The following is a 27775-nucleotide window of genomic DNA, read 5'->3' on the forward strand; positions in this document are numbered from 1 at the left end:
ACTATGACGTTCATTCGTGGTTTGTGTAACACTTACGTCCTTTGCAAGGGTTGTTTTGACGTGTTGTCTAATACGCTCGAGCCGTGATGTCATCAACCGGCTCCCCAAGAACTAACCTTGGACAGAACCAGTGAATAATAAATGGGCTCGTGCGCATCGCGCGCTCATGTCGTTAGCTTATCAAGTTGTTTGGAACGGACTAGGCTAGCGCGTTTGCTAGCTTAACTAACATTTGCTACTGACACTTGGAGCGTCAACGTCATTCAAGTTCAACTGTGAGGTACGTTTGCAACTTAGTTGTCCAATCTTTGTAACAAACTGTCTGTTCATTAGTTATAAATGTGCACTTTTAAGTTCTAAAGACCAAATCATTGTGTGAGAGGACTCCATCAAACCTGCAACAATTTATTATTGGAGTAATTTATATGAATATATTGAATGAAATATTCTTGGCTTTTGCCAATTGAGAGATATGGTAAAAGAAATCACATTAAATAGTTCACAGGTGTTATCATGTAAAGACAATGGTAAATGTTTTTTAAAAAAAATAATATTGATACGTTGTGATTGTTCCTTTTGCGCTGTTACCCATTTGTTTTGGGAATTTACTTATTCTAACATCTTTTGGGTTGACCTGAACAATTTTACTAGAGCCCTCATTAAAAATAGTTTTTTTTTTGTCCTGACCAATCTTGAAGAAATAGAAATTGATGCGTTATCTCGTAAATCTTATGTTAACTTTGGCAAAATTCCATCTTCACAGTGTAAAATATGTAACTCAAATGCCAAATGTTCATGTTTTTGGTCAAATGTTTTCTTTATACCTGAAAGATATTAGTTTGTCTCCACCATTGGGTAGAATCAGTGAAAGACCAGCCCACTTCATGGACGGTGTTTGAAGCAATCCAGCCAGCAACACAAAGAGGGCCACTACTACAACCCTTAGCAAAAAGTATGGAATCACCAGTCCCAAACGAGCACTCACTCAGACATTTTGTCATGTAGAACAAACTCAGATAAAAAGCTTAAAAACATAATGAATGATTTCAAAAGTGCAACTCTTTAGCATTCAGAAACAATAAAAGAAATGAATTCTTAAAAAAAAAAACATTGTGGTGGTCAGTAAATGTTAATTTTATAGAGCAAGTGCAGGGAAATATACAGTATATGGCATGATGCATTGTCATCTTGGAAAATGACAAACATATTTTCAACTGAAGGGACAAAAATGCGATCTAAAATTTCAATGTAAACTTGTGCATTTATTCAAGATTTAACCACAGCCATCTCCCTAGTGCCTTTGCCTAGTGCCATGCAGCCACATATCATCAAGTACTGAGTGAATTTAATGTCATCTTCAGGCAGTCATCTTTGTAAATCTCACTGGAACAGCACCAAACAAAAGTTCCAGCATCATCACCTTGTCCAATGCAGATTCTTGACACTTGACACCATGTCCAATGCTGATTCTTGACTCTTGACACCTTGTCCAGTGCAGATTCTTGACTCTTGAAAAGGTGATGCCACAGAGCTAAAACTGTTAAAGCATTCCTTGGAGAAAAACTCATCCAGTCAATGCCATGGCCTGCAAATAGCCCAGATCACAACCCTATTGGTAACCTGAGGTGGACATTGAAAAAAATGGTCCACAGCAAGGCTCCGACCTGCAATGATGATCTGGAAACTGCAATCAAAGAGAGTTGGCACCAAATTGATGATGATTGCCTCAGAGACTAAAAGCTGTCATAAAACCCAGAGGTGGAGCTACTAAATACTAGAGATGTGTTTTGATTGTTATTTCTTTGTTTGTTTCTCATTATTCCATATTTTTTTCCTCAGAATGGAGTGAATCCATATATATTTGCCTGCACTTGCTCTATAAAAGTAACATTTACTGACCACCACAATGTTTTTTTATTCATTTCTTTTAGTGTTTCTGAATGCTAAAGAGTTGCACTTTTGAAGTAATTAATTATTTTTTTCAAGCTTTTTATCTGAGTTTGTTCTACATGATAAAATGTTTGATTGAGTGCTCGTCCGAGACTGGTGATTCCATACTTTTTGCTAGGGGTTGTATTGTTCATTAATCTTGCCCTGAACCTATTCAGAACTGTAGATTTGCAGTAACACAAAAATTAGAACTGTAACCTGATCAAAATAAGCATGTAGGATTTTTAATTTGAATTTTGGTACAGATCTCTGTGAATATGTTCATATATATTATCCACAAAGATCCGAGCCAATATTGAAAGAAAGTAACAGAAAATTCATTGCCCGCTCAATTTTATTTAAAAACTGCAGAAGGGAAAAAACAAGCAATAAAATTAACTGCACTTTTAACAGAAATTTAACGAGCTTAAAATACTCCAAAACTTGGCTTTATGGGGGATTGCAAGCTTATACCAAGCCATACCATTAGAGGTGTGCGAAATTTCTGGTGACCGCGGCCGGCAGCCGCTACAAACTGCACCCACATAATGCTACGGTAGATATCACATGTATGCCTTACTTGATGCGCAATGACAGACTCGGCGGCGTGAGCACATGTATGGAAAATTAGATGCGAAATGACAGACTCTGCGGCGTTAATAAACAGCCGCCATCATAAGCAGTTGACTTCTCTGGAAGTCTGTTGTAGCGAACCTTCTGAGCGAACCTTATTAACTTTTTATCTAAAATATTCCTAAATCTGCAAAATCTTGACTTGAATCTATCTTTAAATGATGAAACAGTTTATAACTTTCACATGTCGAAAAGTAGACAGAAGGGAAATTATGAAATAACTGGAGCAATTTTAACAACTTTAACAGTTGATTCACAGCATTAAATTAATTGAATGTAGTTTAAAACTGCTGATACAAAATGGGGACTTGAGTATTTTATTTACTGTTTTGAACTGTTAACTTCATACTGAAATAGTAGTTCATTTAAGCCTGAGAGGATTTTTGTAACTAATCTACGAAACATTAAAAGCAGTTAATAGCTGGAGGGGGGGCAGTACAGATGCACAAAAATGTACTTAAGTACAAGTACTTCTACTTCGTTACATTCCACCACTGCTTGTATGTGAAGTGCCCAGAGTTTCCCTCCCTACTGGATACAAGTTTTCTTTTGTGTTTTCTCAATAGGAGTCATGGTGTTGGTGCAAAGCTACTGTGAACCTGGATTTCCCATCTCCCAGACGTGGGTGGATGAAGGAATCTCCCCCTGCTTCTACTTCACTCTGGTTCCTGCTGTCCTGCTCACCATCGCCTTCTTCTTGGGAACCATCCACTGCCTCTTCTACCAAAAATATGGCACAGCCATGGAGCCCAAGTACATCCCCCGCTCCTGTCTTTACGTACTCCAACTGGGCATTTCCAGCCTCCTCTTGATCCAGTTTGTCGGCGGGATGGTGTGGCAAGCCACCCTTGGAGAGCATCTCCCGGGCTATGTGGTTCTCTACGGCTGCTTCTCGGTACTGGCCTGGGTTTGGGGGCTGGCCATGCTCAGGGTGGAGAGGCGAAGGGCTCTGCTCAGGGATCCAACGGCGGGCCACAGCGCAGCACTACTGTTGTTCTGGGCGACGGCCTTTGCGGCGGAGAACCTGGCCATCGTCTCCTGGTTCAGTCCGCACTGGTGGTGGGGCCTGGAGAAAAATCACCAACAGGTGAGTGGTCTTCTTATATAGTTTTTTTCAACCACTGTGTTGCGGTACACTACTGTGCCATGGCGTAGTGTCTGGTGTACTGTGGAAAACCATCCATTTGCGCCTAATTGATGTACCAATGTTTTTTTGAAAATTAATTCCAAATATGCGCAAAATCTGATGTCTGTGCTGTCCAATAGTCTGTAATTATTATCTTCTATATCAGTAGATGTCAATAGGTAGCTAATTACTTTGTTAAGTGATGTGTAAGAGGTAAGAGTGGCATAGCGGCTAGCGGTAGCGGCTGTCACTACCCGATCGTGACCGATTATAACTGCGCATTTAAACCTGATGTTACTTCCTCTCGAGCCATGACAGCAGATATAGATATTTACGTAATAGATTAAATGATTTAACTTTTTTTTTTTTTCATGATACTTCTAAATTACCAAGGCAAACAACAAACTTACTAGCTAAAACAAAAACTTATATTATGTAGGTTTTAACAGGGAGCAGCTGGATTCAGCCATGTAGGATGAGTTATTTCATATTCACATGGCAGTATATCCACCCAAATCAACAAAACTAAATGCAAACACTTTCAAAACAAACCATTACAACGCCACTCTAATGAAACGAATCTTCGAAGCAGCAAAATTTAATACGAAGCCTTTTTTCTTATCAAATTGCTTGAGTTAATCGATTAATCGTTGCTGTACTATAGCAAAACTAATCTTCTGCTTTAATTGAGAAAATAGAAATTGTTTTTTTATTGCTTAAATAAACATACAGTAGAAAAGTTGGAGAAAAAGCTTAGGGTTTTTCCCCCCTTTTGATATATTATTATTTTATTTATATTTTCATTTTTTTCAATGTATATACAGAATTTTTAGAATTTTATTGGAATAAAAAATATAATCTTTCCTGTTTTTTTCTTTTTGATTCATTACAAATATCATCTGCTTTCATTAAGGATTTTTTTTCAAGCACATAATGAAAAAGAGAATATTTACTGTTCTTTTCTATTCCAAAAACTTTTTTGTTTAAATAATAATAACACCAAAATCAAAAACACAAACTAACAGAATTTTTTTTTTTATTCAACATATTTATTTTTTGAAATACTTTTTTTTTTTAATGAAAACAATATTGAAAGTTTTTCATTTATAGTTAAAAAAATTCAAATACATTTTTAAAAAGTTCAAATAGAAATATCATTTTGACAATTTTCTATTTAAATTGTAGAAACATAAAACAATTATCAATAGTAATAATTATAATAAATGAATCAATTAGGCAACTCAAATGCAGATTTGTTGTACTCAAAAATCTGCATTCTTATTTATATTACAACCGAGTGAAAGTACAACATTTGGAAGAATAAATAACTAATGATACACGTCTCTTTAACCTCCCTGTAATTTAGTAATCTAGCCATTTCAAATAGGCGTTGGTGAAATTTATATTAATATTGCTTAATAGGTCAAAGGTTGATTCTTTTCAACTACATGTTGTTTGTCTTAAGTGCAGCAAGATTGCCGCTCTGCTCTTTGTTGACGCAAAGCGTCGCTAAGATGAGGCTGTTCTTTTTGCTTAGTCATTGCGTCTAACAGCGAGAGGCCACGTCTTGCCCCGCCCACTTGAAATATTCAAAGAGACATGCGTCATGCTGACAGGCTGAGCTGGCTTTTTTTACTTTATGTCCCCTCAGGTGCAGTTTGCTTTATGGCTGATTCGCTACGTGGGTACAGGGCTCCTCTTCTTTGTGGGTCTCAAGGCCCCGGGCTTGCCCAAGAAACCCTACATGCTGCTTATAAATGAGGACGAGCGAGACATAGAGCAAAGCGCACAGGTAAGGATGTGCTACATGAACATAAAAACACACTCTCTGTTAGTGTTGAGCAATACCAAATAATAGTAAATTCTATGAACGGCCTCTAGATGTCTCTGAATCAACAAACAACACACGTCTTTTCCAACAAGTGCAGTGATGCATTCAAAACAAGAGAAATAGCACTGTCCTTATCAATGAGCATACCTGGCATAGGGCTGTAGGTGGGTCCCACACTTTTCTCTATAGTGGGGCTCCTGAGGCGGGGCCTCCTTTTTGCCTGGGCGATCAGTTGCGGGGGTGGGAAGGGGCTCCGGTCCTGGGCCATCCCGCGGCGGCCTCTCGGCATTCTCCTCCTTCAGCCTTCCTCTCTATTCTACCTGGGCATCCTCCTAGGGCCCCGGCGCAGATCGCTGGCTGGGTGCGGGTGGGAATTGTGTGTGCTGCATTGGTTGGAGGGGTGTGGCGGTGGCTGGTGGTCCAGGTGGACGGGTGGTGGTGGGGGCGGGCATCGGGGGTGTTGGTGCGTCTCCTCATCCCTTCCCTGAGAGCTGTTTAATGGGGGCGCGGATTGTCCATGGGACCACCCTGGTTGGTTGGCAGTGGCCCCTTTGCTGGAGCTGCGGGAGGAGGGATTGGCTGTGCTCGTCCCCCTCCGATTGGATCGGAGGGTGCAGAGGCCACTGTGCAGCATTTCCAATTTTCTGCAAGACTATCACACGTCTGAGTTGGCTCATGCTTGACTGGGTGCAGTTAAACACACTTAAGTAGAGAGATTTTCAATGCCAGGATTAGCAATCAGGCAGCATAGAATAGGATTTCAACATATCCACATTTACATGTGAGTCACATAATACTGGGTTCCACACCTCACATTGCTGATTTATGTACGCTCCACCCTGCCTAATCACGACTCCTTTTGACTCACCTCCCATCCTCTTTCTCCTCGGTTATCAGGCCCCCCACATTTTGTTCGGTAAATAATTAGCTAATGATAGCACCACTATGTTCATAGGTAGCACAAGCGTGTAATGTATTTCCAGTTGTTGTTTGTTCTTCTCCTCTTCTGTCTCCGTCTCTCCTTTTTTCCTTTCTGTCCCTCTATAACCGCTTCCTGCTTGCTGCTTTCTAATAAATAAAACATAATGAACAACCACGATGGGAGTATATCAAACTCCCATGTGATACTTTAAAACTGTTCAGACCATAAGGACACTCGGATTGCTATTTTCCTTGTCTAAGCAGTTGAACAGGACAGGTTTATTTATAAAAAAATATATATAACATTTAGAGGGTTTTCATTTTTTATTTTTGTTCAATATGTTTTTTTTTTTTTTTTTATGAATTATTTTTTTTAATAACTGAAACAATAATTGCAATTTTACTTTTTGGTTGTATAATTGAAAATAAAAATATTAATACATTTTAAAATGATAAATTTACAAAAAGTAATCTTTAGTTTTGCCACTTTATTTTGAATTAAAAAAAAAAAACAAATAGAATATTTAGTTTTCCTTTTTTAAGTTTTTAATAATTCTAATAATATTTAGTCTTTTTATCTTGAATAAAAATTAAAGTCAAAGAGAGACTATAGTGTTTTCTTTTTCGGGTTTTTTTTTTTTAGGAATGTAAAAATAAATAGAATAAAATATGTGTGTGTGACACACACACCTATGGTATATTTAATAACTAAAAAAGTAATATGGTTTTTACTTTTTTAAAAATGATAAAAATACAAATGAAAATAAAACAAATTTGAAAGAATAGTGTTTTTCCCTTTTTTTTTTATTTTTTTTATATTTTTGGATTAAATTAAATCAGCAGAGATCATTGGATCGTTGTCAGTACTTCCCAGTTCTAATGGATTGGACCCTGTCAATGGCAGCTAATGCATTCATGTAAATTCAGAATGAGGAGAGGATAAGATGTAATGATTTAATCCAATAATTCAAAATGGACTTTTCTTCTTTTTCTATTTCTTTCTCATCAGAGTCTCTTGGGCCAACCCGATCCGAACCAGTCGACTTGGCGAGGTTTCACCAAGAAGGTGAAGCTTCTGCTCCCTTACATGTGGCCCCGGGGGAGCGCCTGGCTCCAGCTGCTCGTCCTCTTCTGTTTGGGATTGCTGGGAGTAGAACGGGCCATCAACGTCTTTGTTCCCATTTACTACAAAAATATTGGTGAATAGACAAACATGAGTGCCTGCTTTTTTTAACCTCATACTTCTTTGTTTCTCATCATGACTTTTCTGTCTTCTCAGTTAATGAACTGACTGATGGCAGCAGCTGGAAGAAGGTGACCACCACTGTGTGCATTTATGTGCTGTTAAAGTTCATGCAGGGAGGCGGGGCAGGTAGGACTGAAAAAAAATAAAGGTGCTATGAAATGCAAATAAAAAGAAAAACAAGCTCTTTTCATCCTTCTGCTGTGAATTGAATTCTGTGTATCGCGAGTAGACGTCCAATTCATTTGAACTGGGATGGTGGCAGTGAATGACCATCCCTACCATTTCAAACGGATTGGACATCTATGGCGTTCAGTGGCAGCTAATGAGCTCATTTTGGGGCATTTTAGGTCTTTTGCTGTCTATTTTTTTGTAATTTCCTGTTAATTTGGGGATCCTGATGATTTTGCAGCATTTATGGGTCACTTCCTCTTCTACAACGCAAAAACAACAGGATGGGCATTTCTGGATCACGTCCTGTTGATTTTGGGGCATTTATGGGTCACTGCCTGTTTTGTAACTCAAAATCAACAGTGGGTGAGTTAATTGTAGGCTTTTTTTCGTCACTTGGTGTTGATTTTGTTGTATTTATAGGTCAATTCCTGTTCTGTAACCCCAAATTTCTGAGTCACATCCTGTTGATTTTTGGGCATTTCTGGGTCATTTCCTGTTGAATTTGGGGCAGTTATGGGTCAATTCCTGTTCTGCAACCCCAAATTTCTGGGTAACGTCCTGTTGATTTTGGGATATTTATGGGTTACTTCCTGTTCTGTAACCCAAGCTCAACAGGATGGGCATTTCTGGGTCACTTCCTGTTTATATTTGAGGCATATCTGGGCCACTTACTGTTGATCCTGGGGCATTTATGAGTCACGTCTTGTTTTGTAACCCAAAACCCAAAAACAGTGAGTGAATTAATTTTAGGCTTTGTTTCGTCACTTCCTGTTGATTTTGGGGCATTTATGAGTCAATTCCTGTTCTGTAATCCAAAATCCACAGGATGGGCATTTATGGGTCACTTCCTGTTGATTTTGGGGCATTTATGGGTCACTTCTGGTTTTGTAACCCAAAATCAACAGTGAGTACTGTGAGTGAGTTAATTTTAGGCTTTTTTTTTTCGTCACTTCCTGTTGATTATGGGGCATTTATGGGTTAATTCCTGTTCTGTAATCCAAAATCAACAGGCTGGGCATATCCAGGTCACTTCCTGTTGAATTTGGGGCATTTATGGTCACTTCTTGTTGATTTTGTGGCATTTAATGGGTCAATTCCTGTTCCGTAACTCAAGATCAACAGGATGATGATTTTTGGGCATTAATGGGTCAAATCAACAGGAACTGACCCAGAAATGCCCTAAAATTAACTAATTGGCTACCATTGACCGCCATGGAAGTGCAATCTGAAGAAGTGGGGCGGGGGTGGCAGGGGATCATTCTTATTCAAATGAATAGAACCATCGCCTACATGGGTAGCAAATGAGACCCTGTAGTCCGGATGAAAGGTGCCTGCTAGGCCTGTCGCGATAACAAATTTTAGTGGGCGATATATTTTCTTATTAACTGTTGCCGATATGCGATATTATAGCCAATTCTTTAAACCAATTCAATCACTAATGTAGTGACAATACATCCTAATAAATCACCCATTCAAATGCGATGTTTTTCTTGAATAAAACACAAACTATATTATCAATAATATTAAAGATAACATACACAATGCATAACGAGTCATTTGAAAGCTCGCTAAGTGCAGAATGTGAAATAGATGAGAAATCCAATGCCATTTTTGTTCTCTGCCAATTAGGCCATCAAATGTGTTCACATAGTATTTGATCCAAAATGACAGTCATCTTGTCCTGCAAAATGCAAATGTTAGCTAATTGAAGCGAAATTATTCATTGCCAATCAGATTTTTCATAAAGAGTGTCATTTTAAAGCTATTCTTAGTGTAGAATCTGAAGAATGAGAGATCAACTCCAGAAATCGTTATTTGAATGTTGAACATGACGTGCTTTTTTTTTTAAATGTTCACCAGAAGTACGTTCGCTAAATCGCTAACTGGCTTTAGACTCCGTAAAAAAAAGTGCACTTCTCTTTTCGTCACGCAAGTGGTGTCAGTAATAGATTTTTTTATTGTTTCATTTTCAAATGCTGTTAACCAGCGATTTTTCTTGTTGGAAGTGTCACCTTTTAACCGCAATTTTGCGTTTTGGGGAAGACTGTCAATGTTTTATAGCAGGCTAAAGTGGTTAGTACATTCTTTTTTCAATGAGCATTAATGTAGCAATGCTCACGTTTTACAATGTTTAATACAGATGTGTTTCCTTATTTTGTATGACTGAACTTTAATTCTGCGGCGTGTTGATGACCAATAAACATCTGTGAAAGGAATTGGAGTCTCGTATGCCATCAACACGCACGTGTGCCGAGTGCACTCAGCACACACAAACGCATGCATGCACGCGGCAATAAATCGCAGCTGTGAAAATGACCGCCCTCATTTTTATTTACCCTGCGATAAATGGACTTATTGCATTTCGCGACAGGCTTCATGCCTGCCGCACTAACTACCTTGTCTTGCAGGTGCCTCTGGGTTTGTCAGCAACCTGCGTTCTTTCCTGTGGATCCGAGTGCAGCAGTTCACCAACCGGGTGGTGCAAGTGCGCCTCTTCGCCCACCTGCATTCCCTTTCGCTGCGCTGGCACCTGGGCCGTAAAACCGGCGACGTGCTGAGAAGCATCGACCGCGGCACCTCCTCCATCAACAGCTTGCTCAGGTGGGATAGTTCAACCTAATGAATAATTTTTTCAATGGAAGTCACAGTTTTAGTCAACGTCATGTTGAATCTGGAATGGAGAAGAATTAATGAAACAACTGGAACAGTACCTGAAGAAGCAATTAGCATAGAACACGAACTTTGAAAGTTCTTTATATCCTCAGCGCCGCATTGCATGGTGGGAGGCATGAGGCACGAGTTGCCATATTTTGGGAAGACAACTGTGTTGACAGCAGGTTGCAGCAGAGATTGTCTCTCTCCATTGATGAACAAATGAAGCTTCTCAAAGCGTTGCCAGTTACCAAAAAAGTTTCGTTGTAGGGACAGAGTTTGTTGTTTTTTTACCCCAGAGGATTGACTAAAAATGTATTTTCTTCCACAGTTACATCGTGTTCAGCATCGTCCCAACAATTTCCGACATTGTCATATCCATCATTTACTTTATCACCTACTTCAACGCGTGGTTCGGCCTCATCGTTTTTGTGTGCATGACCCTCTACCTCAGTAAGTCACCTCTGTCCAAATGCTGTATTTTGCTGCTCTGCCCACTTGTTAAATTAACTTGTTTGTCCGCCAGCCTTGACCATCATCATCACAGAATGGAGGACCAAGTACAGACGCGACATGAACCAGCAGGATAATCTGGCCAAGACTAAGGCCGTGGACTCCTTGCTCAACTTTGAGACGGTCAAATACTATAATGCGGAAAACTACGAAGTCGGCCGCTTTGAGGACGCCATCTTGAAATATCAGGTCAGGTGTCTCTTTAGGATGATGTAAAATGTCGATCGATGGTTTTCCTTTATTTCAATTGAATTGGATTGTTGCTTAAGTGATCCAAGTATTGATTCAGATTGCAACACTAGTAATAACAAGTCAAGCTAATACACAATACTACTATAATTGTTTTAAAATGAAAAAAGGTGTTCTTAATTCAACACCCTGCTGGATCTGTGACTGTCTTACAACATTTTTCTTAGGTTTTTTTCTGTGTTTTGGGACATAAACACCACTTATCTAACCCTTTCACTTCTAATGCATTGAACGCCGTCAATGGCATACAATGAGTTAGTGTCTGACCAAGTTATGATAGCAATTACTTTATATTCAAATGAGTATGCAGTAATTTAGTATTATGCTACTACACAGTCGGGTGTTGGAGCCATGAAATGGTATCGATGCAACACTAGTTCCAACACCAAATGATGTAGTTATTAGACTAGAATAAAATAGAAATGAATAGAAAGCCTTTATTGTCATTGTACAGAGTACAGTGATATTTAAGCGTCGCCATAATGTGCACCATACAGTAAAACAAAAACAAAACTACAATTACGCTATTATAAAAACACAGGTTTGAGTGTATGCACGAATCCGATTTTTTGACGGTCTGAACGTGACAAGTCGCATAGAAGTGGACCATTTCAAATCCGATCTGGGTCACTATCGTATGTGGTTTAAATCCAATCTGGGCCGGAAATTCTCATTACAAAGCTGGACATCCTGGGCCAACCCCCCTCATGTGCTCCTGGATCAAGGACTTCTTGTCCAACAGACCGCAGACTTTGAGACTGGGCCCCCACCATTCTTCCTCCCGCACACTGATCACCAGTTCACCACATGGCTGCGTGCTGAGCCCCCTCCTGTACTGCCTCTACACCTACGACTGCAGTCCAAATCCACAGAAGCAACACCATCGTCAAGCTTGCTGATGACACCACAGTGGTTGGACTGATCTCACAGGGAGATGAGGCACCCTCCAGAGAGGAAGTCCACAAACTCTCAGTCTGGTGCTCAGACAACAACCTGGGCCTGAACACCACCAAAACCAAGGAGGTCATCGTGGACTTAAGGAGGAACAGTACTGACCCACCGCCCCTGTACATCAACGGCGAGTGTGTGGAGAGGGTCCACACCGTCAGGTTCCTGGGAGTCCAGACCTCAGATGACCTCTCATTGACAGCAAACATAACAGCTATCATAAAGAAGGCTCAGCAGCGTCTGCCCTTCCTGCGAGTCCTCAGGAAGAACTAGCTGGATAGGAAGCTGCTGCTGGCCTTCTACCACTCATCCATTTAGAGCCTGCTAACATACTGCATTTTCACTGGGTACGGGAGCAGCACTGTCGCAGACAGGGAGAGGCTTCAGAGGACAGTCAAGGTAGCGCAGAGGATCATTGGCTGTCCTCTCCCCTCCCTGATGGACATCTACTCCACCCGTTCTCTCAGCAGAGCTGTAAACATCATGTAGGACAGCTCAAATCCTTGTTTCCAGCTGTTTGAACGGCTCCCTGTCAAGAGTCAAGAATCTGCATTGGACAAGGTGTCAAGAGTCAAGAATCTGCATTGGACAAGGTGATGATGCTGGAACTTTGGTCTGGTGCTGTTCCGGTGAGATTTACAAAGATGACTGCCTGAAGAAAACATCAAAATTCCCTCAGTCCTTGATGATAAGAGGCTGCATGTCAGGCAAAGGCACTGGGGAGATGGCTGTGGTTAAATCTTCAACAAATGCACAAGTTTACATTAAAATATATTGCAGCTTTCTCATCCCTTCAATTGAAAATATGTTTCATTTTCCAAGACGACAATGCATCAAGCCACTGAGCTAAAACTGTTAACGCATTCCTTAGAGAAAGACTCATCCTGTCAATGTCATGGCCTGCAAATAGCCCAGATCTCAACCCTATTGAAAACCTTTGGTGGAAATTGAAAAAAAATGGTCCACAGCAAGGCTCCGACCTGCAAGGATGATCTGGAAACTGCAATCAAAGAGAGTTGGCACCAAATTGATGAAGAATACTCATCAAGTTCATGCCTCAGAGACTGCAAGCTTTCATAAAAGCCAGAGGTGGTGCTACTAAATACTAGAGATGTATTTTGATTGTTATTTCTTTGTTTATTTGTCATGATTCCATATTTTTTTCCTCAGAATGGGGTGATTCCATATATATTTCCCTGCACTTGCTCTATAAAAGTAACATTTACTGACCACCATGTTTTTATTCATTTCTTTAAGTGTTTCTAAATGCTAAAGAGATGCGCTTTTGTACTCATTCATTATTTTTCAAGGTTTTTATCTGTGTTTGTATTACATAATAAAATGTCTGAGTGAGTACTCGTCCAAGACTGGTGATTCCATACTTTTTGCTTGGGGTTGTATAACAGAGTGCAACAGTGCATAAATGACAATTTACAGTACTCATGCAAGAAGGCAGATAGTTGAACTGATATGACAGTTGTGCATATATATTGATATTACAGTACCAAAAAAATGCTATAACTGTGCAAATACTGTACCTAGATTATGCAGTACCCAGATTGAGACGGATGTCTGAGAACATACCGCTTAGTAAGCCTGAACGATATATCGCTTAAATATCGCCATCGCGTTGTGCGCGTGCGCAATAGTCCCATCGCAAGCATGTGCGATTAGTTTTTATTTTTTTAATCCACATACGCCTTGCTTTCTGCTCTGAGCACAGCCTCACACCCTCCCTCTCCCAGCCCTTTGTTCCTCACAGTCACTGCAGCACTTGCTTCTTCAAGTTAACGATGCTCGTTGTCTTTGATCTTGCCAAAGACCAGGACTTCAAAGCGGAGCAATGTGTCAATCATCGTTTAACTTGTTAAACAGTTTCTACAAGGAAGCCGCGTTGGAATGAATGTGTGTGTGTGTGCGTGCGTGCGTGCGTGTGTGTGTGGAGACATTGGAGACATATAAAATAGATGCCAGAAGTGATCATGAGAAGTTTGAAATTTCTACATGTCACTCCAAGAGTCACAGCTAAGGTAGATAAACATAAGCATTTCATAAAGCCAAGCATTTTTCTTCTACAGTTCTGTATTATTGTTCCAAAATGATATATTTGGACAGTTGTGTTTAAAACTGATAATAATTATGACATTTGAAGTGCTGAAAAACCATTTATTTATATACATTTTTTAAATAACTTTGGGGGGAAAAGTGAGAAAAACATGTCTTATATGTATCTCTTTCCAATGCTAAATCTGAATAAGTACATCGAGCACAAAAAACACATACAAAAAAAAAAAAAAAAAATGGGGTGCGCTACTTAGCAGTTTTTCACTTATCGCAGCAGGTTCTGGTCCCCATTAACTGCGAAAAACAAGGGATCACTGTACACTGTGGTGATGGTGAATCATTCAGTCTTTCCAAACAGCTATTCAAGTCATCTAGTGAAAATTTCTTTTTATAAAAATAATATATATATTTTTTTATATCGCAATATATCGCAAACCCCCAAAAAATCACAACAATAGTTTTTTCTAATATCGGTCAGGCCTACCGCTTAGTGAGACACATGTGAAAATATTGTGGCATTAGCAGTGCAATGACAGTGACATTTCAGTGCAAGCTTCAGTTGAGTATGGTGACAGCTCTTGGAAAGAAACTGTTATTGTATCTACCGGTAAGAGTTGTGGTATCTTTCCACTGCAGTCATCAGAGTGGAAGACACAGGCATCCTTGGCACTCCTCAACCAAACCCAAAACCTGATTATTGGAGCAGGTCTGCTGGCCGGTTCCCTACTCTGTGCCTACTTTGTGACGGAAAGAACATTCAAGGTGCTGACATACACGTTTTCTCGGAGTCCATATCGCATCAATGCATGGTTAAATTGTTCGTTGTATCATCCTAGGTTGGTGATTTTGTTCTGTTTGGAACGTATATCATCCAACTATATACTCCTCTCAACTGGTTCGGTACTTACTACAGGTAAGGAGTAGGACATGTAAGGATATGGAGAATCCATTGCTTTTTTCAACACAGCTTCTGTTTCTATTTCAGAATGATTCAAAATTCCTTCATTGATATGGAAAGCATGATCAAGCTTTTTGAGGAGGACATGGAGGTACATTTCACACAAGTTCACAGGTGCGCCTTCATCAGTCACATATGACCACTAGAAGGTTTCCTTTTAATCCACAGGTGAAAGATGTGGTAAACGCAGTGAATTTTCACTACAAACTAGGAAAAGTTGAGTTTGAGAATGTTTTCTTCAGCTACACAAATGGGTGAGTTCTTCATTGCTTTCTATACAGAATTAGACGACAGCAGTTTCACCCACTTTTTTGCTGTTTTTCAGCAAGGAGGTTCTTAAGGATGTCTCCTTTACAGTTCTACCGGGACAGACTGTGGCCCTAGTAAGTTGAAGTACCGCGGTACCTCGAGATACAAAAGCTTCGGTACACAAAAAAATAACATCTTACCTGAGTTTTTTTCAAAGTTTTTGCTTTATGTTACAAAGAATTATTCAGCATATGAAAGATAATACGGACTGTTAGAGCTAATTCCCGGTCGCAGCAAAGCAATAACATAACTATGTTTGACTGTTCATGGGAAAAAACAAAATATACACACCACAATGTGCTACACAATGCTCATGTATATGTAACAAAAGAATATAATGGCAAGCAATGGCTGCTGAAGTTAGCATGTCTTTTGGCACTCCGTGTTTGCTTTGAGCTCAAATAGTCCTGTGATAATGTTAGTAGAATGAGCCTACCAAAGTAGTTACCCTCAAGTGCCACTAGAGCAGTGCTTCTCAATTATTTTCTGTTACGCCCCCCCCAAGCAAGACGTAAATGTTTCGCGCCCCCCCAAACTATCTGCCACCACTGTAAATAGTATCATTTGTCTATAAAATTACTATCATAAATACGTATCTGTCTAACACTGTGTCCTTTTTTTCTAATAAAGAAAAAAAGTAACATAGATCAACTTATAATAAAGTATAACTTTATTAACGTTGTTTTGTTTGTAACAGAGAAGACTTGACGAGCATCAATTTGCCTGAATTAAAAAAAAAAAAAAAAGTCAACGTTCAAACTGTAAAAATACACTCAAGGTACATTTTTGACCATTTGATACAGAAAAATAAAATAATAAAATCAGTAAATAATAACAAATTCGAATTGATTAGAAACATTCACTCATGAGGACAATATGCCAAAAAATTTGACCGAAAAAAACAAAAGTGAATAAAAGAAAAAAAGAGTGTCCTTGGACAGAAGGACAGTTTTTATTTTTGCTGCTCACACTCAGTATTACCTCCTTTGCAATGGTGTGGAGTTATTTTGCAATGAGCATGCGATCAATGCTCACTGGTTTACTGATATAACACTGACAAAGCAGGACGATTGTTGGCAATATTCGGCACGTTTTCGCTGAAAAACAATCAAGCGGCTTATCAATGAGATTGGGGTCGAATGTCTTTAAGTGGCGTCTTAATTGATTTGGCTTCTGGCTGTCCGCTATAAATATTTTTGGACACAGTAAACAGTGGTATTTCCTCATCACACACTGTATTAAAAGTCAAAGCTAAAAGGCAAACGGCACGAAAAAAGCGCATTCTCGGCGGCCGAGGTAGAACCGTAGGTGAGGGCGGTCGACGTGACGATCCCAAGCCGAAAATGGCACTTCTCGGGCGGCGACGTGAGAACCCGACAAGACCGTGGGTCGCTGCGTGAGTGAGTCCGGTCGGAAAACGGCTTTCGAAAACGGCGGTGGCGCACTGCTCTTCATATCTGTTTTCTGTGTGCTGAGTGCTCTTCCTGAGTTCAAAAATACTGGACGCACTCTGTAAATGAGAGCGCCACTGCCACCCACTGAGTGGATGTGCAAGTACACGTTATTCCAGTACGGCAAAAAAAAAAAAAAAAAAAAAGCATGTTCCCCGAGGACACATGCCCTGTCATCCCTGGCATCGCTCTGCGCCCCCCCAGGGGGGCGCGCCCCACTATTTGAGAAGTACTGCACTAGAGGGTGAAAAAGCATTACAAAGGACAGGCAATTAGAGTACATGACAGCAAATGTATTGTTGGAATGAATAGAGCAGAATAGAACGCCTTTATTGTCATTGTACAGAGTACAACAAGATTTAAAGGTTGGCCGTGACGTGCACCACATAAAACAAAACCAAAAGTACAATAAGGCTAATATCAAAACACGGGTTGCATTGTACACAGATGGGGAATAAAGTAAATAAGTAACTAGCAGCAAGGGGTGATATACGTAGTGATAATACAATGAAGAAAATAAGTATTTGAACTCCCGGCTTATTTTGCAATTTCTCCCACTTAGAAATCATAGAGGGGTCTGAAATTTTAATCGCAGGTGCATGTCCACTTTGAAAGGGATAATCTAAAAAGAAAAATCTATCAATCCCAATGTATGATTTCTTTTTAACTATTTATTTGTGTGATACAGGTGCAAATAAGTATTTGAAAACCTTGGACAATGAATGTTAAAATTTGGTTTGAATGTTAAAATTTGGTACAGTAGCCTTTGTTTGTAATTACAGAAGTCAAACGTTTCCCCTAGTTTTTCACCAGGTTTGCACACACTGCAGGAGGGATCTGGGCCCACCCATCAGTCAGGTTTCTGGGTTTTTGCAGAGAAACACGGGGTTTGAGCTCCCTCCAAAGGTTTTCTATTGGGTTTAGGTCTGGAGACCGGCTAGGCCATGCTAGAACATTGTTCTATTTCTTACGGAGCCACTCCTTGGTTTTCCTGGCTGTGTGCTTCGGGTCATTGTCATATTGGAAGACCCAGGCACGACCCATCATCAATGCTCTGACTGAAGAAAGGAGGTTGTTCTCTGAAATCTCACAATACTCGTCCTGTCCCATGCGCAGAAAAACACCCCCTAAGCATAATGCTACCACCCCATGCTTCACAGTAGTGATGATGTTCTTGGGATAGTACTCATCATTACTATGATGAATTATGGAATTATGACCAAAAAGTTTTTTGGGTCTCATCTGACAACAAAATTTTTTCTCATGACTCCCCTGTATCATCCAAATGGTCAGAGGCAAACTTAAGACGGCCTTGAACCTTCCATGCCATGCATGATTTCAAACCATGACGTCTAATGTATTATCAACAGTAACCGTGGAAACGGGTCAGGTCATTCACCAACTCCTGTCGTGTAGTTCTGGACTGAATCCTCACCTTTCCTAGGATCATTGAGACCCCACGAGGTGATCTCTTACATGAGACTCCACTCCAATTGAGATTTACTGTCATGTTTAGCTTCTTCTGTTTTCTAACGAATGCTCCAACAGTGAACCTTTTTTCACCAAGTTGCTAGCCCCTTCCATCCTTGTGGAGGTGCACAATTTTGTCTCTGGTGTCTTTGGACAGCTCTTTGGTCTTGACCATGTTACAAGTTTGAGTCTTACTGATTGTATGGGGTTGACAGGTGTCTTTATGCTGCCGTCGACCTCAAACAAGTGCATCAGATTCAGTTCAATTCAATTTTATTTGTATAGCCCTGTATCACAACGTTGTCTCAAAGGGCTATTCAGTATAATACATGCAGTGGAGGTGGACTTTTAATAGGCAGATTACCAGGTCTTTCAGAGTCAGAATTATAGCTGATAAACAGGTTATTTGCAGTTAATCACACAAATATATTGTTAAAAAAACCATGTATTGTGATTTCCTGATTTTTCTTTTTAGATGATCTCTCACACAGTGGACATGCACCTACTATTAAAATTCAGACTCCTCCATGATTTCTAAGTGGAAGAACTTGCAAAACAGCTGGGTGTTCAAATACAGTGGTACCTCGACACACGATCTTTTCGACATCCGACGTTAAATTTGACTCGCCATTTGTTTCTACATTCGACGATATGCTCAAAATACAACGACATGACAGCGCCGCAGACGGACGCACGGCGGATTTTCATGTGAGAGAAATCAACAGGTTTCAAAAAGGATGGTACAGGTGGTAAAACAAGGAAAAAGGTGACTCTTACGATTGAAATGAAGATGCAAAGGAAAGAAAAATATGAGCGTGGGGTGTGCGTCCGTGAACTGGCTCAACAATACAGCCATAGAATGTCTATTATCTCCACTCTCTTCTCCGACCTCCGTTCGCCATTATTTATAAGATGACAATTATTATTGTTGTAACATCGCCAGTTTCGTCAGGTTTTTATCATTTATTTCAGAACTTGTCCAACACAACACAACACACCTACTGTCCACCGCAGTTGACTGTGGTCTCAACAGAACATTAAAATTGAATGTAAACTCTCAACTGCACCTCTCTCTATCATGTCAGTGACACGGTGCGTTCAGGTACAGCACGCAAAACACGTCTGCAACATTAGAACCCAATTCGTTACATTATTACAGGAATTATTATTATTTTATTTTTCATTTTTTTATTTATAATTTATTTGTTTTGCTATGTATAATTGCCATTTGTAATAGTACTAGCAGTATTTATTAGGGATTTAGTGTACAGTGGGGAGAACAAGTATTTGATACACTGCCAATGGGTTTTCCCATTGGCAGTGTATCAAATACTTGTTCTCCCCACTGTAGGTTTTTGGGCTGTGGAACGAATTAATGGAATTATAATGTATTCTAATAGGAAAATCCTGCTAGACATACAACCAGTGTTGTTAATCTTACTGAAAAAAAGTAATTAATTATAGTTACAAATTACTTCTCCCAAAAAGTAATTGCGTTAGTAACTCAATTACCTGAATGTAAGAGTAATTAGTTACTTGGCAAAGTAATTGGTGATAATTACTTTAAAAAAAAAAAAAAAAAAAAAAACATTGGCCACACTGTGTGAAGTTTTTTGTGGAGGTTTTTGGTACAATTGGCCCGAGCCCAATTCTTTACCCTAATTTACTCTTTACCCTGAATCAACTGTTAAAAGTTGTTAAAATTGCTCCCATTATTGCAATAGTTCCCTTCTCTCTACTTTCGACATATGAAAGTTTTAAAACTGTTTCATCATTTAAAGATAGATTCAAGTCAAGATTTTGCCGATTTAGAAGTATTTTAGATAAAAAAGTTACTTAGGTTCGCTAGGAAGGTTCTCTACAACAGAGCCGTCCTAAAAAGCCTACTGCTTTAAGATGGCGGCTGTCTACTAACGCATTTAGTGCCATGTCTGTCATTTTGCATCTAGTTATATCTATATACAGTACATGTGATATCTACCATGTCTAACATATCTACCATAACATGCGGGCGTAGTTTGTCGGCTATCGGCTACAACATGTATTATTGGAGCTACCTAGCATCGCGTTTGCTCGGCGTCACAACTTTCTTGCCTCCTCCCCGCTCCTGCTCTGCTCGTCTCGGTGAGTCCGTCTCCCTCAGACTTTTCGACCAATATAGTAACGCATAGTAACGCATGCCTTTCCGTCCTCAGTAACGGTAACAGCGTTGCCAAGATGAGAAAAGTAATTAATTAGATTACCCACTACTGAAAAAAATAACGCCGTTAGTAACGCCGTTATATTGTAACGCCGTTATTAACAACACTGCATACAACCATTTCGATTTACAAACAAGGTCCTGGGACAAATTAACTTTATATGTAGAGGTACAACTGTACTTATTTTCTTCACTGTATAAAACTGCATACAGTGCCCTCCATGATTATTGGCACCCCTGGTTAAGATGTGTTTTTTGGCTTCTAATCAGGGGTTGCGTTAACCGAATATTTTCCGTCGTTGACCGGTTTTTTAAAACGGTGACGGAAAAAACTGAGGTCCATCTGTCATTTTGACAGGTTGCAATTCCCACCCCAGACCACAGGTGGCGAGTGAGCATATTAATTAGCTATTGTCTCTCTTGATGCATGACGTCGTTGGCCTTACTCGGAAAAATGTCAAGGCAACTGAGTGTTTGCCTGGCACGGCCAGACTGTTCTCCCTGTATTTTTCAAACACTGAGAGAAAAGTCTGGGACGCAACCCATTAACGGCCTCTCGAGTAGGGACAAAATCAATCGACAAATAAGATTTGTTTATTTGCGTGACGTGTTCTTCACGAGCAACGTCACTCTTGCGCGCCTAAAGTCGTCTCCACAACAACACGGATGGCGAACGGGAGGGCCGAGAATATGTTCCAATCCGCGGTAAATTCAGTTTTAAATGAGCTAAAACACATCGACACGAGTCATTGACAACAGTCTGGCTCGCGCTAGCCATGTTGAATAAACTCCGCTCTCCTCGTATGTTCCCTCATCCTGCCCTCGTCGCTTTGCTAACGTCACGTCTGCCCGTCGCTGATTGGTGCACTCCGCTGTCTGTTTGCCTCTGTTAAGCTTGTTCGGACAGAATATTAATTAAAAATGAATGAAAACTAAATACTATTGAATATGTCATTATTATCATTTTAAAAATGTAAGTGACGGGTAAAAATAGATTATGACCGGATTTTTATGACACTGTCAGTCAAAATGACAGACAACGAAAAAGTCCAGCGCAACCTCTGCTTCTAATGTTTTTTTGTTTTTTTTTTATTCAAATAATATGGGACCTTAATGGAAAAAAAGAGAAAAATTCAACCTTCAATACAAGTGCATTTATTCAGTGGGGAAAAAATCCCACATAAAGAAATAATTATTTGACATTAAATAATGTGTGTCACAATTATTAGTACCCCTGGTGCTAATACTTTGTACAACCCCCTTTTGCCAACAAAACAAGGTCTGGGGACTGATATGGCCATGGGATGAGCTTGATTTTGTGTCTGGTGAACCATTTATGTGTAGATTTGGCCATATGTTTTGGGTCATTGTCTTGCTGAAAGACCCAGTGACGACCCATCTTCAGCTTTCGGGCAGAGGGCAACAGATTTTGATTTAAAATGGCCTGGTATTTCAAAGCATTCATGATGCCATGCACCCTAACAAGGTTCCCAGGGCCTTTGGAAGCGAAACAGCCCCACAGCATCACTGACCCACCCCCATACTTCACAGTGGGTATGAGATGCTTTTCAGCATGCGCATCTTTCGTGGCACACCAGACCCACTTAGAGTGTTTGTTGCCAAAAAGCTCAATCTTGGTCTCATCTGACCAAAGCACACGGCCCCAGTTGAAGCCTGGGACTGTCAGAAATGGTTCACCAGACACAAAATCAAGCTCCTCCTATGGCCATCTCAGTCCCCAGACCTTGTTTTGTTGGCAAAAGGGGGTTGTACAAAGTATTAACACCAGGGGTGCTAATTAATAATTGTGACACACATTATTTGATGTCAAATAATTATTTCTTTATGTGGGATTTTTTCCCCCACTGAATAAATGCACTTGTATTGAATGTTGGATTTTTCTCTTTTTTTTCCATTAAGGTCCCATATTATTTGAATATAAGAAAAATATTAGAAGCTAAAAACACATCTTAACCAGGGGTGCCAATAATTATAGAGGGCACTGTATATTAGGGCTATCAAACGACTAATTTCCTCCCGGTTAGTCAGCCGACTATTTTTACGATTAGTCGACTAATCTAATAATTTTTTTTTTTTTTTACTAATTTAATAATGAATTTTTTGTTAAAGCTTATTAATTCACAAAAAATATTTTGGAACACCTAAATTCTTAATTAACGTATAAATAAATAACATAAATATCAATAATAAATCACAAACAATGAGGTCAAATGCTGCTGGCATTAACTGGTGCAAAAAAATGTAAACAGAAACACTGTGACTTCACCTTTTTAACAGGAGTCAAAACAATTCTTACTCTTTTTGCGGTATGTCATTGTCTATATTGTTCTAAATGTTAAAATGAATTGCAATGTCCCGGACAATAATTTTCAGAATACTTTGTGTGAGTTCAGATGCTCTTTCAAGTGTGCATTCCGCATTTTTTGGGGAGGGGAAAAACTGTTCAACTTTTGTTCGTTTTAACCTGAAGATAACGCAGAAGGCACACTGAAATATTACCACAATTATTTTGAATGAAAGGCACACATACCCACAGTAACAAAAATTAAGTATATAGTATTAATTTTATAGCATACTACTGTATGTAAAACTTTATAATATTAAATAACTAACATTAGTGCACTCATGGATTACAGTAAGCAGGCCAGTGGTGTTTCCATATATTTTTTTTTATATTATGTATATACAGGATATATGTATATATTTTCCCTAAGTGGGAGCTTCCATGATCCTAATAAATTTAATAATAATTTTAAAATATATATAATTATATTAATTATTTTATTAAATAAGATGTGCGTTGATACGACGCACATAACTTCCATTTAAAAAATCGTTGGAGAGTTGTATGGATTTACAATCCGCTAGCTTGTTGTTTCTTGTTGTCTTCGAAAATTATACTTGGGTGACGGCGCTTCAAGTGTTCGTTCATAGCCGACGTGCTACCGTGGTATGCGAGCTCAGCTTAGCAAAGAGTACACACAGTGGCACCCTCCATATTTTCCTTGAAATAATTCCAGGCTCTGGTTATTCTGGTCGGCTTTTTTGGCTTTATGCTGCTTTCACGTGTAACCATCTCTGCCCTTTTTGGAAATTGGCGGTGTTTTCAACTCCTAACCGGCGATTCACTTGGCTCGTTGTTGTCGGTTCATCTGGGTTCGTCCGATTTCCTCCTCGGGAAGGCGGCGGCATGCATAAAAAACACCGAGAGGCGTCGGATGGCTCTTAAAGGATACTTTTATTGACCAAATCAAAAATGTGGGGGATGAAGCCCCTCAACTCAGCTCTACCCGGCCCGCGCACTTTTCCAACTCGCCGATCTCGCTCCCTCTCTCTCGCTCGCTCGCCCACTTTCTTCCTCTTTGCTCAATCTGACAATGCCGGTCACATTGAAATAACAGCGGCCCCCTTGGGGGTGCCATTAACAACCGCTTGTATCGCGAGCGCCTGCCATTCTAAACTTTATCCGCATGTAATTTTTTTTAACCATTCATTACCCGTCGACGGTATGTTTTGCCCGTCGACGCATTTACGTCATCGATGACGTCGACTAGTCCGGACAGCTCTACTGTATATGACAATTTACAATAATGAGACAAGCAGGCAGATGGCTGATCTGGTATGATAGTGTAAATGGTCAGCTTGTGCACTGAAATATTGGTCTAACAGTGCAAAAATGCTATCATGTAACTGCAAATAGTGCATATGCAGTACCAAGATTGAAACAGATGTCTGAGAACATATTACTTAGTGAAATGCATGTGACAATGTTGTGGCATTAGCAGTGCAAAGACGGTAAAATTTCAGTGCAAACTTGGGTTGAGTATGGTGACAGCTCTTGGAAAAAAAAAAAAGTCTGTTTAGTCTGGTATGACTCTGTAGTGCCTGCCAGAGGGCAACATGTTGAAGAGATGTAAGCTGGGGTGTGTAAAGTCTTTTTATGATGCTCATTGGCGATTTACATGTAAAACGCAATTCATTATACATATCATGATAAAAATATGATATGAAAGCCACTACGGAACGAATTCATTTTGTATACAAAGATAACCACTGTACGATACAAATAGGAAAAAGGGATTTATGTAGAACAGTGGTTCCCAAAGTGTGGAAAGCGGGCTCCGTCTCTTGGTACGCAAAGATTGACTGTTCAAACAAGCTTCAATTGATTACAGTAAGAGTTGGGTAAAGTAGCCAAAGTTTCTACTCCAGTAGCAGTAGCGTGCCTTCGAAATAATACTATTCAAGTAAAAGTAGTCATCCCAAAAATTCACTCAAATACAAGTAAAAAGAGTACTCTGTGATAAGAATACTTGTTGTGAGTAACATTGTGAGTAACTGCTTACAATGTCTGGTTTTATTTTAAAAGGTTTTTTTTTCTTCTCAGCACAATGTCATCTATATGAACTGTTAAGTTATAGTACAGTAGAAAAATATTACATGACCATTGTAGGCAAAAATTTAAAAAACACAAAAATCATTGAATTCTGCCTAGAAAAATCTAGAATTGAAACACCAGCCGTCCAAAAAGCAGGAGTGCTCTTGTATTAGAAATTATGTTTTCTCCATGTGGCGAAATCTGCTTCCAATCCAAATGGACTGGACGTCATTGGCAGTCAATGATTTAAGATACTCAGAGTGGCAAGTTTTCTTCCGTAGGTGGGACCATCAGGCTCCGGGAAGAGCACCATAATCCGACTCCTATTTCGCTTCTACGACGTTCAAGGTGGTTGCATTCGCATTGATGGTCAGGACATTTCCAAAGTAAGGTTTTTTTTAATTGTTTTTCTGGAATGGGTGATTGCAAGGCAGGAAGTGACATTCTCAGATCGTGTTCAGGTGACCCAAACGTCGTTACGGGCGCACATCGGTGTGGTCCCGCAGGACACGGTGCTTTTCAACGACACCATCCTGGAGAACATCCGCTATGGTCGCGTCTCGGCTAGCGACCAGGAGGTGGAGGAGGCTGCCATAGCTGGTGATATCCATGACAGGATCATGGCATTTCCCGAAGGTGATTCGGGAATCATGAGCCAAGTCGGAAGAGATTCCTAGATAATAGGAATTTTCCAAATTGATGTTTCCTCGTTAAACGTGATGATTTTCTCGATTCGAAGTTTGATTATCGTGTCATAAAAATTTTCTAAAATAGCATTTGTTTGAGGTACTCCTCCAAGACATCGGAAATTATCTTGAATATCGCTTATTTTATATGAGTAGAATGAGGAAGAGTCCCCGTCTGCCTATTTTGTACTCCTAAATAATTCTATGTTGTTGCTATCTAAACAATAGTTGTTTTCCAAAATGAACTAAATAATTCTAGTTTAATCATAGTTCCATTTTGATTAGAGTTGTATATTGACTGCCCTTTGGTTTGTGAAATTTGGTAGGTTACGATACTCAAGTGGGCGAAAGAGGCCTCAAGCTGAGTGGAGGAGAGAAGCAGAGGGTGGCGATAGCTCGGACCATTCTCAAAGCACCTCAAATGATTCTGCTGGATGAGGTGACGTGACCATCACAGCATGCTTTCCAAACTGTTTCATCATTTTTCTTTACGCTTTGTCTCTTAAAGGCGACATCAGCACTCGATACCCAAACAGAACGCAACATCCAGGCCTCGCTAGCTAAAGTCTGTGCTAATCGAACAACAGTCGTCGTAGCTCACAGGTAAAACACCACTTTCGGATGAAGTTATATCGTAGCTAATACTCCGCGTTCACAGGTTGTCCACAATCATCGGAGCCGACCAGATTCTCGTCATCAACGAGGGTCGGATCGCCGAGCAAGGACGGTAAGCAGTCGAAAGGGAACTTCTTTGTGTTCAATGACAAAGTCGTAAATGTTCTTTCCGTTCAAGACACGAGGAGCTACTGCAAAAGTGCGGACTTTACGCGGACATGTGGACAAAGCAACAGCAAGCTCAGGACTCTGATTCCTCGTCAGATACGGAGAGCAAAGACTGCAAATCAGAGAAACTGCAACCTTCTTCCGCGCCGTCAGGCCACCATGGCCATTGAATGTTTGCTGTGATTTGACTTTGGAAAGGCTTATTTATTTATCCGTCTGTGTTATTCTGCTTTATCTGAGGTAGCTGGCAAAAGCAGCAGTTTAACGACCTCTAGTGACCACACAACACTAGTTATGCTATGATTTCAGGGTTCAGTCGTCACAATTTCGTGAAGTTTTAATATAGCGCTCCATTTGATTCAGTTTTAGAATACTGTCCTACTTGTAATTTGGATTAGGGAGTTTGTTGTATCGAATGTAAAGCCGTACATAGTACTTTTGAGGGGTTTTTAATGTGTCTAGCATGCTCACGCTAATGACAATTTTATGTACTCAGTTGTAGAGGTGGTGCATTCAAAAAGTTTTAATGTTCTCAGTTTTATGTTGCACTGTCGGTATTTATTTGAGCCGCAGAACGACTTGTCTGTACAACAGTACATTGTATGTGCCATTGGAGAATTGGTGGACGTTTGGGCTTCAAACTTTTTGAAAAATAAAGCTTTATTTTTTTTTATTTATACATATTCGTCAATAATATGTTAATAAACTGCCAAAGGTTTGATTAGCTCAGCTTACAGATCAATTTAAAAAAAAATGTTATGACCTATTTTGTGTTGACAGTAATTTTTGGGGTTGCAGGTAACTGTTTCTAATCTGTGCTAATGTTAGCTTTCTCTCAGTAGGAGAAGCTAGTTGTTTATCTAGCTAAAGGATCAGCAACCCAAAATGTTGAAAGAGCGATATTGGACCAATAAACAAAAAACAAATATGTCTGGAGCCGCAAAAAAATTAAAAGCCATATCTAAGACCGATAATGAAGGCAACACATAGTGTACGGTATCTAGATTTGCTATATTAGCCTACTAAATGACTAAGTTGGCTACAGATATATTATGAGCCTTCAAGATAAAATGTTTATTTTCCTTGCAGTGCATCCTACAGAGAATGACGCACCACGTGACTACTCCGTTGCACGATGCCACCTCAAGTTTAACTTCATTACAATAATATGAATTGGAAGAATGTTAGTATCATGTTCATTCACACGGAGCCCCTAAAGGGACATCGACAAAAATT

General features: G+C 39.7%; 1 protein-coding gene across 1 annotated transcript; it reads left to right on the forward strand.

Moving 5' to 3' along the window:
* abcb6a (ATP binding cassette subfamily B member 6 (LAN blood group) a) lies at nt 1-27218 on the forward strand. Its single transcript, XM_057830012.1, has 19 exons — nt 1-280; nt 3129-3649; nt 5340-5480; nt 7450-7639; nt 7720-7812; nt 10266-10458; nt 10841-10962; nt 11036-11211; nt 14920-15045; nt 15120-15196; nt 15269-15332; nt 15410-15495; nt 15567-15624; nt 25352-25456; nt 25532-25706; nt 26083-26195; nt 26265-26359; nt 26415-26483; nt 26550-27218. Exons 2-19 carry the CDS (start codon nt 3134-3136, stop codon nt 26707-26709), a joined length of 2559 nt encoding a protein of 852 aa, XP_057685995.1. The 5' UTR covers nt 1-280; nt 3129-3133; the 3' UTR covers nt 26710-27218.
* Nucleotides 27219-27775: the final 557 nt, after the last annotated feature.

This window comes from Corythoichthys intestinalis, chromosome 2 (assembly GCF_030265065.1).
Source record: "Corythoichthys intestinalis isolate RoL2023-P3 chromosome 2, ASM3026506v1, whole genome shotgun sequence".
In the NCBI taxonomy this organism is placed as follows: domain Eukaryota; kingdom Metazoa; phylum Chordata; class Actinopteri; order Syngnathiformes; family Syngnathidae; genus Corythoichthys; species Corythoichthys intestinalis.

Coding starts and splice junctions, on each gene's coding strand:
- abcb6a (XM_057830012.1), top strand. CDS start 3,134: ATGGTGTTGGTGCAAAGCTACTGTGAACCTGGATTTCCCATCTCCCAG. Junction 15,333..15,409: donor TTTTTGAGGAGGACATGGAG/GTACATTTCACA, acceptor TTTAATCCACAG/GTGAAAGATGTGGTAAACGC. Junction 15,625..25,351: donor CGGGACAGACTGTGGCCCTA/GTAAGTTGAAGT, acceptor TTTCTTCCGTAG/GTGGGACCATCAGGCTCCGG.